This window comes from Oratosquilla oratoria, chromosome 1 (genome assembly GCF_046742065.1).
Source record: "Oratosquilla oratoria isolate Oo_2021 chromosome 1, ASM4674206v1, whole genome shotgun sequence".
Lineage (NCBI taxonomy): Eukaryota > Metazoa > Arthropoda > Malacostraca > Stomatopoda > Squillidae > Oratosquilla > Oratosquilla oratoria.
Window position 1 is genome coordinate 7,835,273 of NC_134777.1, and position 15,684 is coordinate 7,850,956.

General features: G+C 37.7%; 1 protein-coding gene across 2 annotated transcripts in view; it reads left to right on the forward strand.

Annotated features, from left to right (window-relative positions):
* The window catches only part of Art4 (arginine methyltransferase 4), an 88,235-nt gene extending 76,095 nt beyond the window's left edge, over positions 1 to 12,140 (forward strand). For both annotated transcript variants that reach the window (XM_076196374.1, XM_076196384.1), the window contains one exon: positions 594 to 12,140. In XM_076196374.1, coding sequence (XP_076052489.1) covers positions 594 to 770 — 177 coding nt within the window. In that variant the 3' untranslated portion in view covers positions 771 to 12,140. The remainder of the gene's footprint in view (positions 1 to 593) is intronic.
* The last annotated feature ends 3,544 nt before the right edge of the window (positions 12,141 to 15,684 follow it).

Consider the following 15,684-nt stretch of genomic DNA (forward strand, 5'->3'; position numbering starts at 1 on the left):
AAGAAAGACAACAGAAGGAAACAGCATTATCACCTCTGAGCCTCTGCTATATTCCCATTCCACTCTTTTACACCTTGATTGGAGTAGTGAGGCTTCCTCCTCCAGACTCAGGAACAATATTCTACGACAAGGCATTGGTGTTCCTTTCCCTTACTCACCCACCCTTCCTTGACAAAACTGGATGACATGAGAGTCAGAGCTCTTGCTATCAAAACCCATCCTTCCATGACAGACAGTCAAGTTGTCTTCAGACCTGGAAGCTCATGTGTGCCGAACATTTTAAGCTTTTACTTGAGAGTGATTGATACACTGCAAAAGAAAGGGGCAAGTGGACTGTGGGTACCTCGACCTAGAGAAAGCCATTAAGTACCTCACATTCAAGTTATGTGGAAATTGGAGGACTGAGGCATTGGGTTAAGTCACTGTTACGTGCTAGCGAATGTTCGTGTCCTTAGCTTGACCACGTATCAATTTCTGCATGTATGCCGCCTTGAGTTACTCAATGTTGATGGCTTAGAATTAAAGTGAAATGTGGTTGATAAATATAAATATATATATATATATATACAATTTTTTCTTCTTTCTCCACTCAGGGTCCAGGGAGAGGAAGTGGAAATGTGTCTAACAACTTCCCGGTGAACAATGCCCTAATGATTGGTGACTACGTTACACCAGGTTCCATTATCCTTCCCACCCAAGGCATTCAGCTTCCTTCCAACTTCACCAGTCACCAGCAGCAGCAGCAACAACAGCAGCAGCAGAGCCAGTGACAGATAATGAAAAGTTAAATCCTCCTGATCAGAACTGAATGAATGTTATTTTTGTATCTTCATGATCTCAATTCCTCTGCAACCCAGGGATACTTGGTTTTCTTTCTTTCATTTTCTTCTTTACTTTGTATGTATATATGTATGTGTGTGTATGTATATATATGTGAGAAATTCGCTAGTGAACAGCGACATCAATCGGATAATTTTTATGACAGTCGCGCAAGGATTCGAACCTGCTGCTCAAGGCGCAGTGTTAGGCGGCAGTCATGGGGCCTCTTGGTGCCTTGAGCAGCAGGTTCGAATCCTTGCGCGACTGTCATAAAAATTATCGTATATATATATGAATGTATTTGGTGTGGGAAAATTCAGAACGATGGCAGAGGTACTTTATTCTCGCCGAAATGTAAGAGAATGAAGTACCTTTGCCATCGTACTGAATTTTCCCTCACCAAATGCACTCAAATTGTCAACTCTACTTAAACATACATATATATATATATATATATTTGTTTTTTCACATTTTTCAGTACTTTTTTAACAAATTGTCAATGGATTACCAAGATGTATCATTCAAATGTCATGGAGGAAAGATGCACAAATTCTTTTTTCATCATTACTAATTTATTGTGGAAAAGGATAGTTTTAAAGAAGCTTTGACAGTTTCTACACTTAACTCCAGATCAATGTTGTGACTTTTCGGTAATAAGAAAAAAATGGTCTCTGATAAGTTACCATTCCATGACATTGCCATAGAAATAAGCTGATAGAAACTTTTACTGAGTGTTGAGGCTTTCTGTGTTAACTCAAATTCACAGAGACTTAAGTAGCAGTTGGTTGTATCTCTCAGGTGATTAGCAGTCTTAGATTGGTTTTTTTGAATAGTGAAACAGATTTTTGTGATTCATCAGATTCAATCTAGCCACTGCTTCAAGGAATCAAGATGGAAGAATGGTTCCAGTATTGCCCCCTTCCCCCTTGCTAAAAAAAGAAAAAGAAAATAAAGAGAGAGAGAGAGAAAAAAGATTCATCAGACCAAGCTCTCTTTTGTCTTTTCACAAACTGATCAGAATGTGTTCTTTTGTGAGAAGTACCTTTTGATGTGTGTTTTACCAGCAGCATTCACTAACTTGTGTAAACTTCTTTCCGGACAATCTATTTTCGTAAAGAAAGAAAGAAAGAAAGAAAGATAATGTGTTCTACATAACATAAGCAGAGGCATTTCCTTAATGAGCCTGCATTCCAGGTTTTGCTGGAATATGTGGTCTCCCCTTGGGTTTTGTTCTTTTGCACCCATATTCCAAGAAAATATGTGCTTACAATACCTACTTATTCTTTTGTCCTCCTTCCCCCTCCCCTTCCTTTCCCTATCCTCCTCCCTCCTTACATAATTGTAGACCAGATTGCAAATCACCATTATACGGTTTTCTAGCCTGTATCCTGTGTTTCTATGTTAAGAAGGAGTTGTGCTGTTGGAGTTGATGTGTCTTATAGGCACCAAGAATCACTTTTTGATTCCTGTGGAATCATGTATGTTCAATGAGTAGTCACAATATCATGGTTGCAGGTTGTTTAGACATTGTTTTTGTATTTTACATGTGCTAGCTGAATGCTGTCAGCTACATACGGTATAAAAGTTGAGGGAAGGGTATTTGTAGTCTTCTATGAAGTGACTAAACTTAGATTTTGCTGCTATTTGTTAGGATTAATTGGTAATGGGACTCGTTTGTGCATGTTCCTCTCATGGGGAAGATGTGGGGATCCATTGTGTGACCTAGTTGGGCTATTTGTGACTGCCAGATTCACCAATGGCAGACGATGTAAGGAGAAAAAGTGATGAGTCCAGAATATAGGGGGTGTCACTTTTTTTTCCTTGTGTACTCTCACCCCCTCATTCTTTATTCTTTCTCTCATTCATTTTTATTTTTTTTTCCCAGTGTTATTATTATTATTGCTTTCTTTTTTTCTTTATTTTATTTTCTTTTCTTTAATAAGCTGTTTGAGGTGATGGAATCTTTTATTCCCAGTGCTTGCAATCATCTCGGCATATCTTTGAAGAACTGCTCATATTTAAAGCAGACACAAACTTGTGAGAACAGAAGTGCCCATGTAAGAGTACTTTTGTCATTTCAAGAACTGATTTGTATGTGCATTGCATTACGGGTCTTGTACTATAAGGACGTGATTAAATTGCCTGGAAAGTGAAAGGATTCCTTGTACTCAACATTGCAAACAGCAAATATTCTGTCTTAAATGAAGAGATATGTATATATAAAGGTACTTTTTTGTATAATAAACACAGAACCACTTACACAAGTGTGTTCTCACACATTTACATGTGTGTGTACATGCATACACATGAATTTATATATTCACAGATTATACAATGCAGCCATTTACTTGGACATTCAGACAGAAACATTTACACATCAGCAGTTTGCTTTAGTTAAAAGAATTTTGGTTTTCAACAAAAGCTGTTAGTTCTTCCTATCAGCTAAGTTGGTGTCTTAAAAGGAGGACCACAATTTGTGTGACCATTGGTAACTTTGGCTTTTTCCAAGATAGTAAGCTGACCAGCTGTCAGAAAAATGCACAGATTACAAATGTACCTGGATTTTGTTATTAGGTCAATACAAACTTAAGATAGTGAGACAACCCACTTTCTCATTAGAGGCAGCTTGCTGTAAAGCTCCTTGAAATCAGCCCTGAAAATATAACTGGGCCTTGTCTTTATTATTTTTATTTTATTTATTATTATTATTTTTTTTTTTTATTGATATTATTATTATTTTTTCACATGTGGTTCATTGAATAAAACAGCTATGAAAAGAGAAATTAGTAGTACCAGTGTTTTAAATTTTATTTTGAGTGAGAAATGGCTGTACAAACCTAGTAGATCTGAAAGTTCTCGAAATTAGAAGGACTTGAGTCACTCGCAGAAGAGGGCAGGTTCTGTCAACCATTTTTTATTTTTTTATGTTCAGCATCGATCACCTCCTTCCCATTCACACAATTAAGCTGTTCACAGTCGGATCTGTCAAAGGTTTTCGGTAATGGTAATAAAAAAAGTAAAGTATGATTGTATGTGTGTTTGCAGGATTTCTCATATTGTGTGAATCATTGGAACAGCATTTTAGGGAACGTGGATGTAGGGTGGAGGAATAGGTTTGTATGCACCTGAAAAGCTTACATTAATAAGACATCTCCCATAGTTTGTTAGCAATCACTTAAGGCTCTTTCTTCCTACATTGACCCCACAAGTATTTCCCAACTTGTATAATTTACGGTCTTAAAAAAAAACCACAACATTGTGCCACGACAATAATTACGTGATTTAGTTTTCATCTTTTGAATCATAACTCAAATATTGCTCCCATTTTATTTCATTCCAGTTTTCAACTTCATAATTCCACCCACCTATTTTGATCCTTTCTCCCATGAAGCCACCAAAGCGCCCTGTATGGGTACATTTTATAGCTGTAAAAGAGCAAAAGGAGTTGTAGATTAGTACAGATTTCTTTACTTCTCAAATAGTGCAAAGTTAGTATGAATACTATTTCCCTCCCATTCATCCTCCTTATGCCCACTTTTACCCCCAAGGAATTCCATGGAATATCCACCATCCACTTTCTTTCATGCTCTTTTTGGTCTCGTCCTTTTCGCCCCTTTCGTTTACCCTTGGAACTCTTTCCTATTCCGTCTGTTGGCATCCTTGCCCCACAATGTATCCTTTCATTTCCTCTGGCTTTGCAGCAGTGTATTTACTTCTTCCCAAATTATTCCTTTCCTGTCCAAAAAACTCCACTACACTTTCCTTTTTCCGTCCAACTTAATTTTTGTATTTGGTTTGTGTGTATACGTACATGTGTGTGCATATATTTTTTTTCTTTTTCATATGCAGTATCTCTAAAACGGGGGTAGCTAATCTTATCGTTAGTGGAGGTATGTCACCCCACAAAACCTGTAGAGAGGTTGCCATCAATCCTCTTGCAGAGGCAGGTTTCATAACTGGTGGAATGTGAGAGGAAGAGGTTTTAAATATAAATGTGAAGGTATTGAGTAGATAAGTTTTATTCAATCAGTACTATAGGGACTTCCATGACATCAATGACTGAGTCGCACAGCATTGTTTTATAAGTAGAGAGAAATTTTCATTTGGAAAAATAGATCATTCGACAGATGAATAAATGATAAATAAATTATTGAATAAGAAATAATTATCTACTTTTGAATTTAGCTATTCCTCTTAGCTAGCAGAGAATGCAGGGTATCTTGGATGAACCATCTTTGAAGAACAAAAAATTATGCAACAGGGTTTCTCAAGGTGCAATACTATCGCCAGCTCTGTTTTAAACTGTTCACACAGCCTCCTCCACCCCAAACCTAGGGCTTAACACCAGAGCTCTCTGATATGTAGGTGATTTGGCAATAAGAGCTGAAGAATACAGCTATAAAACTATATAACAAGGGCCTCGTTCCCCATACAAGGGAGGTAGCCAGCTAAGGTATGCACCCATTTCACTACTATCCACCACCCACTGTTTTCCTATCATCTTAGCTCCTCACAGCTGTAAAACACCTGCCAAAAACATTCGGTGAGCTAGTACTGTGGCTGACGCTAAACAGAATGTATCGCCCTAACAGGGTTATACGTCTAAGTGAAGGTGAGGGTGTTTTGTTCTTTCAGCAGACATCAATGTCAAGAGACCTTCCTCCTTCAATGGTCATTGGCACTTGCGCAATTGGTGTTACTTTGGGAAGGCCTGCCTTATCGCCACATTTGCACATTTTTTTATATAAATGCATCAACTTGGAAAAGTTAAATACAAAGTGAATACAAAACTAGGTATGATAATTGGAAAAAATAAATGGTACTGCAAGTGTAACTTGCCTCGTATACATAACAATTTGGTAAATACACACATTAAAATTGGTTAGAAAGAGTTTGAGACAAAAAATGGGAACAGTTCCTGAAATTTTACAACTTTATTTTAGAAAAATGTGTACCAAGAATGAATGAGAGAGAATCTTGGGGAAATAAAGGACTGGTTTAACAGGTGTGAGAGTGCAGAAAAAGTCTATGCATGAGAAGGTTGGAAAGAAAAAGGTGTAATTGACAAATAAAAGGCTGTTTTATAGACTTGCAAATGGCAAACTGAAACACAGAAGGAATCACCAAGCTAAAAGTACATATGCAAAGGATCCTTTCCCTTATATATATGAATGGCTAAGTCAAAACATACACCCATCCAAAACCATCCCCTTCCTATCTTAGTATCTCATGGAGAGAATAGTCAATCCTGTTCTCCCTGACAGCTTGGATAAAATGCAATTTAATGAGATTGTACCTTCACATCAGAGTTCACAGCAGAAAATGGTTCACCCATACTTCTTTCACATATGGCAACCCCCACATATTGAAAATTTTATAGAACAGACAAGAACATCACTTCAGGTCACATCATCTCATCGTCCATTTATGACTACTCTCCATTCACTTGTATCATTTGCGTTCTCTTTTCCATGCTCCTTGTTAGCTGAAAGTAGATGGGATTATATGATAAACCAAAAGAGAAACATGGACAAAAGTTTAAAATCAATTCACTAGTGAAATGACTACGAAAGAAAATAACATGAATGTGTGTTGAACATTATTAAAGTGGAAGCGTCAGAAATAGATCGCTGGAGAAACTGTGCGTGAGAAAGGACAAGGGGTCACATAGGATTCCAAATAAATACCCAAAGAGTGCAGAGAACAGTTGGTGGACAAGGTCCATGAACTAATCGTGTTTTCTAGGAAGAATGCCTCAGGATTGAAAAAAGGGTAAATGCAGTTCCAGTATACAAGAGAAAGCTTAATTATAGACCAATATCATGATCACATAGGATTCCAAATAAATACCCAAAGAGTGCAGAGAACAATTGGTGGACAAGGTCCATGAACTAATTGTGTTTTCTATGAAGAATGCCCCAGGATTGAAAAAAGGGTAAATGTGGTTCCAATATATGAGAAAGCTTAATTATAGACCAATATCATTCACCAGTGCAATATCCCTGTGCTAAAAACAAGTATATAAAATATATGGGGGGTTCTTGGCAGTTCTATTTCAGAAAAGAAGGGTCCTGTTTAAGAAACCTACTAAGTTTTTATTCAAGAGTGGTTAATTTATTGCAGGAGATGGTTGTATGCACTGACTATATGTGTATATGTTTATATTTGGATCAAGAACAATTTTATGATAAGGTATTACAAAAGATTGATAATGAAGTTGGCTAAATAAAACTCAAAGCAAACATCCTGGAATGGATGAAGGATTTCCTAATAGACTTGCCAAAAAAAAATGGAAATATGAGATGTCAAATTGGAGAAAAGTGACTAGAGGGGTTCCACAGTTTGGTGTGGGTATGTGATCTGTTTGAAAATGGCAACTGCCAACAAATATGGTAGAAGAAACAATGTAAAGATAAAGCTCTTAGTAGTTCATCAGTTTGGTCATTAAAGTTTTCATTAAAACATATGCAGATTACTATGTGTGTGTTTGTACTATAGTAAATGAACCCTTGATCAATGGACACAAGGGATTGTGCCTTAGTTACCCAAGTTTTTGAATCAAGCAAATTCTGAGCTAATCTGCTTAACTGAATATATTTTGAAAATAAAAATTGTGATGTATGCAAATTTATTCTTTTGTTAAGAAATCTCCATTATATGCAGTATTTGCATATTTAGCAGCTTTGATCCTTCTATGGAATTGATTGGGATTTCCAGAGTTAAGACACTATCTTCACCTGAATCTTTGCAATGTAAAAAGTGCTGGTCGTAATACCCAATTCCTCACAAACCATACACATCAGCATGGTGTACAACCTTGTTCTTGTTGCAAGAGTTAATTTAAGTTTTAAACCCTTTCTGTTCAGCCCAGAAGTTTTCTCGAGATGTTATAACAAGTGTTAATAAGTGAGGAACATGAAAAAATTAATACTAAGTGGTTTCATGAAAGAACTCAAGGAACATTGTTGCTATTCAACAGAAAAGGCATGAAAAACTTAGGCAGTTAGTTATTGACAGGAATGAAATTGCACCCCCCCCCTCCATAAACTGATTTTGATGATCACTGGCCTTGACTTCAAATGGTTTGTATTTAGTTAATTGTACAGGAAAGAAGCAAGGCTCATTCTCTCTCCTCTCCAGTCATACCTAGCTTAAAATTCATGTAAAGTTTGGGCTATATAATTTTTTTTCTCCAATTATCATACCTAAATTTGAATTCATTTATGGTTCCAAGGGCTTTATCATCTTGGCAATTCCAAGAGTTTACGCATTTCCTTGAAAAAAATTTTCTTTGCATCATTTAGACATTTACTTTTTATTATTATAATTTTTCTTCTTTTTTTCCATTCATGACATTGTGAAGCCCTCCTATCCTTAATCAAGGGCTGATGGAAAGATTAACAGCAGAAAGAAATGCAACTAAATTACCCAATTCCCAACCAACATGGATTCGGCACTGCTTACAAACATCACTCAACAAGTGCTGGAGGGATTTAACAAGAAACTTCTACCAGAGAGAATGATTATGGTAGCTGTAGACATGACTAAGCATTTTATTAAGTTCCCAGACATGCTGTCAAAAATATCATGGAAACAGGTATACATAACAGTGACAAGAAATGGTTAACTTCTTAGCAAGTAGACAGTGCAGATTAACCCTATATAATGAAATGTCTGTGGCTAAAAGACTTTAAATAGACTCTCCTAAGGAGCACTACTTTCACCTATGTTCTAACTCCTTCATAAGCAATATCACAACACCAGTTCCGGAACTTAACAACAAAGCCCTCACCTACACAGGTGACCTGTCAATAAACGAAGTATAGTAAGCACAAAAAAGCTGCTAAGAACATCCAAGCTTGTTCAGATAAAATAGAACAATGGCTGAGAGATAATAGAATGGAAACCTGTCAATAGTAATGAAGTATAATAAGTACAAAATAGCTGCTAAGAACATCCAAGCTTGTTTAAATAAAATAGAACTGGCTGAGAGATAATGGAATGGAAATCTCACTCTAGAAATCATCAGTAACATTGCTCACCCATGAATAAAAAAATAAAAAAATCCAACAATGAAAGTAAATGGTGAAACCCTTCCAATGGGAAAAGGACCTTAAAATACTAGACCTCACTTTTGATACTCGTATGACCTACAAACTGCATGAAAGTTAAAGAATTGTCAAGAAAATAAACTTACTAAAGATAGTTACTAACATGGGCTTTAGAAGGAAACTAATGACAATCTGCAAACAATTCATTATGACCACATTTAACTACACCTCCACAGCTTGGTTCCCAACAGTCAGCAAGACAACTGCTTGCAAACCATACAACATACAGCAATGAAATTTTTTAACAAACGCCAAAGTCAACCCAACAGGACACCTGCACTCAGAAACCAAAGTTTATAAAATATATGAAAATGCTAGAGCTATAAACCCCATTCACCAATATCGATACATCACATAGCACAACCAGCAGAGTATAAAAGAAAAAAGTATTAATAATTTATGACAAGGTAATGGGTACTGTGTGTGTGTATATACATATAATCTCCACCCAGCACCACTGTTCAGACTAATTCTTCATCTTTCATTTGCTACTTTGGACAGGGGCAAATGTCAGGTACCTGTTTGTGGTGGTCCTGGAAGATTGATATCATGAGAAATCCTCTTTCTGGTGCCCATTTTCAAAAAATCATCATCCCCACACTTCCATCTATGAGTCTCGGGAGTGTCATCTCTTTCAACTTACTGTTTTTCTTCCAACTTTTCATGTAAAGTGAGCTGACAACTGGTATCTGCTCTCCTATTATTTGTGTGATCTTACTTGAGCACAGTGCAGACAACAGTCTAAAGTTTCTTCCAGAGAGATCTATAGGAGGTCCCAAGGACCACTATGGGGCCATGGAAGCCAAATCTAAAACTTAAAACAACTATTATATCATAAATACCTGTCTGCAAATCCCGTCTCATCTTAAATTACCCTGTTCCCTTCCTACCTTATTTTTTCTTTTTAGGTTATTAATCTTTTATTCATTTATACCTTTCTTGGTGTTCTCAATGAACATGTTTAAAATTTTCATATACTGTATGCATACATGTTTCTTTTTTATAGCAGATTTGCCCTTGAAGGAAGTCACCCACCCTGTCATTATTGATAGGTTTAAACATCTAAAACCAAAAGAATGGGAGAGAGTTGTCTGTTTTCTTATACATCTTTTATAACATACAAAACTAAAAGAATAAAATCACCTCTCCCCTTGCCTCCCCGATGAAACTACCATTCTATTCCCTTGCTCCATGTCCTCCACTTCCCCATTTACTCTATCATTCACCATATCTTCCTCCTCTTCCTCCTTCACTTTTCCCCACTCTTCTCACATCTTCCCTGGTCTTCCTCCTCCCCTTCCCCTTCCCCTTCCTTCTCTCATCCCACTTCCTTCCACTTTTTTGTTTTCTCTATTCATCCTGTCTTCCCCTCCCTCATCCCCTTCCTCCATCTTTCCCTCTTCTTTCTCTTTCTCCTCCTCCTCCTCCCCCTTCTTAAAAGGAAAAAAAAAGTGTCAAGTGATATGTAACAGATCATTGTTCAAAATTTGTAAAAAATGCATATTTTTAGAATAACAAGGAGAGTGGGCCCAACAATTTTAATGAATTGAGTGTTGTGAATTTAGAGAGGAACGGAACAAATATATATATTGGTGGTGTGATCAGAAATGTGCTGATCTTGTAATCACCTAGCTGTGGGTTTAAATCCCATACTTTTCCCCAATTCCTTGCAGTGACTACTGCATGCTCCAACAGTCCAAATGCATAGGGCAAAGGTGCGCTTTTGCTGCTGCTACATGCCTCCTAATGGTAGGCTTTTTAATCTTACACCTAAGTATTGGTGAGGAGAGGGAAAAGTGGAAGAAGAAAAGATACTTTGATAAGGAAGGGGTAGACAAAAGAGGGAAATAGAAAAAAAGTCTACTTAGATATGAAGGATTTTATATGTACAGTATAGGATGAAAAACAAAGGGGTAGTTAGTCTAAAACATGTTGACCTTCACTTGTTTGTATGGTTTACCATTTAGTTGAATGGCATGGAAAATTGTCACTCTCCTTTTTTAATATATGTATATGTGAATGCAGATATATGCATACATGTATACCACTGTGGTCATACAGTTTCCTAAATGTGTTCATACCGAGATGGTTATGCACAGGTTGCGTGTGTGTGTGTGTGAGAGAGAGAGAGAATTGTATACATAGGTATATAATAGTTTACCTAAGTGCTCAGATTTTAGTAATCTAGGAGTGAATTTACCTTGTTTGCTTTGCTTTAGATTGTGAAAACTTAACAATTGTGTGGCTGGTTTTAACCCTTCAGCATTGGGTCCTCCTTTCAGCTGAAATAATCTTCTGGCATTAGAAATCCAAAAAGAACATCATCATAGCAAAGGTATTATTTGAAGTTGTCTTGATCCCTTCAGCAGATTCTACTGTCAGTTAAATAAGATTTTCTAGTATTAGCCAGAATGTAACCCCAAAAGTGCATCATGTAAAAGGGTTAATCATAAAATTTCAGATTGTAAGTCCAAACATTATCTGAGTCTCAGTACTAATATATTTTTGCTCATTAAATTAGATATGGGGTTAGAAAAGTTATCTCTGGGAAAGGCAAGCCCATGTTTATCTTCAGAGTTGAAGCCAAAGTTTGGATACCAATGATGAAAGATGGTGTTTGTGTTTATAACCTGTGTGCAGGTGCTTGTTGTCATTGGTGGCTTTACTGAGTAATTGGTATATTTGGCGAGATTTTCCTATGGTCCACTGAGTTCTGAGATGTAGCTTATATAGTAATAGTGCTTGTGTATTCACAGACTAGAGTATGCAAAGGGTGTTAAAAGTTCAGAGTACAATGTATTCATCTCACATTCGTATGTGAATGCATGTGCACTTTTGCCAAGTCAGCCATGTTGCAAGAGCTGGTGGACTACAGGGAAATCTAGTCAACTACATCTGTAGAACAATTTATCATAAACACATATACTTGACACTTCTGACAATATTTGACTTCGAAGTTGTCCAGAGCATAATTTATAAGACAATGATTTAATTGCATAAGAATGGAGAGTTGTACTTAGTGTTAAAGAGAAAAATGAAAAAGTAGTAGCAGTGTACCTACCTCCCTAACCATTGCAATAACTCCCTTTTATGTATTATATTTGAACTTGTTAAAAAAGAGGACAGCAATGAAACAAATTGAATATTCAAACATCCTTGCTTTTAAAGTGTCAGTCTTTGATATCCTGTCTCAATAAAAGTATAACAAGTTTTCTAACATTTTATTGTAAGCAAACTGATTGATTAAATGATCATGCTACTCTAAGTTCATTTATTCATACATTCATTCATTCAGCTGAGAATGATTTCTACTTTTGTAAAGCTGGGTTATATTTGGGATAGTCCATGGTTTTAATTTCTTCTGGACCAAGTTTATGAGTCATCAGATAGGTTTCATTCACATAACCAGCATCAGTTATATGTATCACTGCCCTCTTATCACCCTCATCCCTTTTATTGTACTTGTACCTCTTTCCACATCATTTATTTCTTCCTCTTTACCCTCTGACCTCTTTGATTCCTCCTTAGCCTTGATTCTTACTCTTCTCCCCATACGCTCAGTGATGAATTATGCGAGTCCTGCATGGGCTCTTAATCTCAGTGAGACACACCCCAACACCCTTCAAATCATACAAAACAAAGCTATAAAAACAATTACAGGCTGCACAAATACAACACCTACAGACCATTTACACCATGAAACAAAAGTCCTCAAAGTCAAGGACCACCTCAACATGAGAGGCACACAAACACTTGCCGCAGCCACCACACATCACACCCGCTACACTACATAGCAGAACACCCACACACACCAAGAAACATTAAAACAACACCCAAAGACCTGTATCACACACAGATATTCTCTTCTCTTCCTCCACAACCACCAAATACCAGCCTACGGAAACATATAATCATATCACTCACCGCTCCATTAACACACTGCTGCATGCCAGACCCCCTGATATCCACCCTTCTGAATCCTCTCTCCCACGAAAGGACAGAGTCCACCTGGCCAGACTGCGGTACGGCCACCACCCAGCACTTCTAAGCTACCAGAAGAGGCTGGATGACCGCATTGTGAACAGCTGCCCAGGATGTAACACTTCACCCCATACCATACAACACATAATGGAAGACTGCATTATACACAATCATGCACGCAAACAACACAACATACACTCTATAAAGGATTTGTGGGAAAACCCAGTTTCGGCTGTGGCATTCCTTGGGGAGACGGGACTGCTCGGACAGACAGTCTAGGGAACGACAACAACAACTCTTCTCCCCATCCTATTTCCTATTTTTCTCCACCCATGCCTCCTTTTTCCTTTTCTTATTATTCTCTATTCTCCTCCCTATTTCCATTAATTTACTTGTGAGAATCTTGTTATTATGCTGTTCCCCAGTTTGCCTTTAATCACACTTTTTTCTGTAGTTTTGTATTCATAGCATTTCCATTGCATACTTTTTGTCCGTTTTCCTTAATCATACTCTTCTATAGTTATTATGCTACAATTGCTAATTATATACTTGTACTTCATTGTTTAGCCCTTATGGGTCAGTGTTGGCAGTCCTGCTCCAAACAAGGGAAACCCAGGTTCAGTCTCCAGGAAGTACAAGGCAGTTGCTGAAGTTACACCATCATGGGTTCTTCTCAACTCCTCTCTGTAAAGGGACACTATACCAATGTCACATTTCACTGCTGACACCTATGTATAATCAAACTAATTACATTGGTGTTAGACTAGATTCACAACCACAGCCAGAGCCTTTACATGCCTTAGTGCTGACCTGGGGCAAAGTTATCAGTGATGCCCCACCTCCCCCAACACCACTTCCTATTTCCACCATTCATCACTGCCTATTATAGCTATTGCTTTACAAAGTACCGTAATTAAACAGATCTTAAACATTTTATTTATTGTCCCTATTGCAGAAATGATAAGGGAAAATTATTCCATATTCTGTTGATTCTAATGCCAAATTTGTATATTACAGTAAAACATTCTGGGCTCCTTTGATCTCTTTTTAATTTTGTCAGCCTTATGGGCGGCATGTCCAGACTAGAATTGCTGCCCCCCAAAATGTGTCGCCCCAGGGCACATGCACCCCCTGCACCCCTCCCCCCCCCTCATGTGAGGGCCCTGTTTCCAGCGTGTTCAACATTTCACACCAAATATAATATTACCACACTGTGGTGAGATACAGAGACTACATCATTCCAAAAAAGATAGGCTGGTGGTTTTACGGTTGTCCCTCAAGGCTGAATCACTCACTTTCATTTTCGCTTCATTATTTACACATTTTCATATTCTTGTCTTGAATTTATTTTCAATCCATGTTTTACCTGGTTTAGATGGGTTTCATGTGTAGTGTCTGACAAAGTGAGGAACAGTTATAGTGGATTGACTAATGAGGTTGTTTATTGTGTACCTAAAGTAGGGGCATAAGATTGAGGACCCAGGAGTGCACATACAGTATAATTCCACATTATAAAAGGGAACAAATGTAAAAGTAGTAGTTTTAGAGACATCAGTTTCTTGAGAGTAGTTAGAATGGTATATGGGAGGGTGTTGATTTAGAGGCTTAGGAGAGGAACAGAGGGATTGGTTAGGAAATATAGAGGGTGTGTGGATCAATTTTTTGTGGTAAGGCAGATTTGTGAAAAGATTTTGGCTATAGGTATGGATATTTTTGGGTCTTTATGGCAGGCTATACAGGAAGGCATTGTAGATATATAGGATAGGGGGAATGTTGCTATGAGCAGCCAAGAGCTTTTACATGAGTAGTAGTGCCTGTGCTAGAGTTGGAAATGGTGAGAATGAGTGGTATAAGGTGAAGGTGGGGCTGCACCAGGGGTGTGCTATGTTGACATGGTTGTTCAATGAATACATGAGTAGGCAAAGAATTGGAGATAGTTAGAGAGGGTGGGAGGTGAACCAGTTATTTGCTGATGATACTGCACCTGTGGCTGGATCAGAGGAGGATCTGAGACAGCTAGTGATGAAGTTTGGGAAAGTATGTGATAAGAAGTTGAAAGTAAATGTAGACAACAATAAAGTGATAAAATGTACAAGAGGTGAAGGTAGTAGCAAACTGGAGGTAAGTTTCAGTGCAGAAAGGTTAGAAGTGGATTGTTTTAAGTATTTAGTGTCACATGTAGCAAGGAAAGAAGTAGGGGTGGAGTGAGAAGCAAGTAAATGTCTGGGAAGTGTCATGAGAAGTGGGGATGGATGCAAAGAAAAGACTGTATGAAGGGGTGATTGTACTTACGAAAGTGTACAGGGTAGAGACTTGGAATCTATGGGAGGCAGAGAGTAGAAATTTGAATGTGATTGAGAAGTATGGTGGGTGTTAAAAGGATGGATAGAGTGAGAAATGAGGATGTGAGGAGGAGAGTGGTGGTGGAAAGGAAGGCAGATAGGTTTGATCTAAGAATACTAGGATTGTTAAGGCATTAGAAAGATTGAATGAAGACTAGCAAATAGAGTGTGGAAGGTAGAGGTGGCTGGAATGAACCTGAAGTGCCAATAATGGGATGGATGGATAGGGTGTAAGGGGCTTTGAGTAAAAGGGGAATGTCTGTTGAGCATGGAAGGGAGAGAGCAAGAGATTGGTGTGAATAGAAATGGTTGTTAATGGAAAATGAATTTATGTGGCCCAAAGGATTTCATCTGTCTTCTCTATTTCCACATGAGGGGACAAGGAGGCAGATTTGCCATGTAAATGAAGTGGCTGGCCCTGCCATGGATGT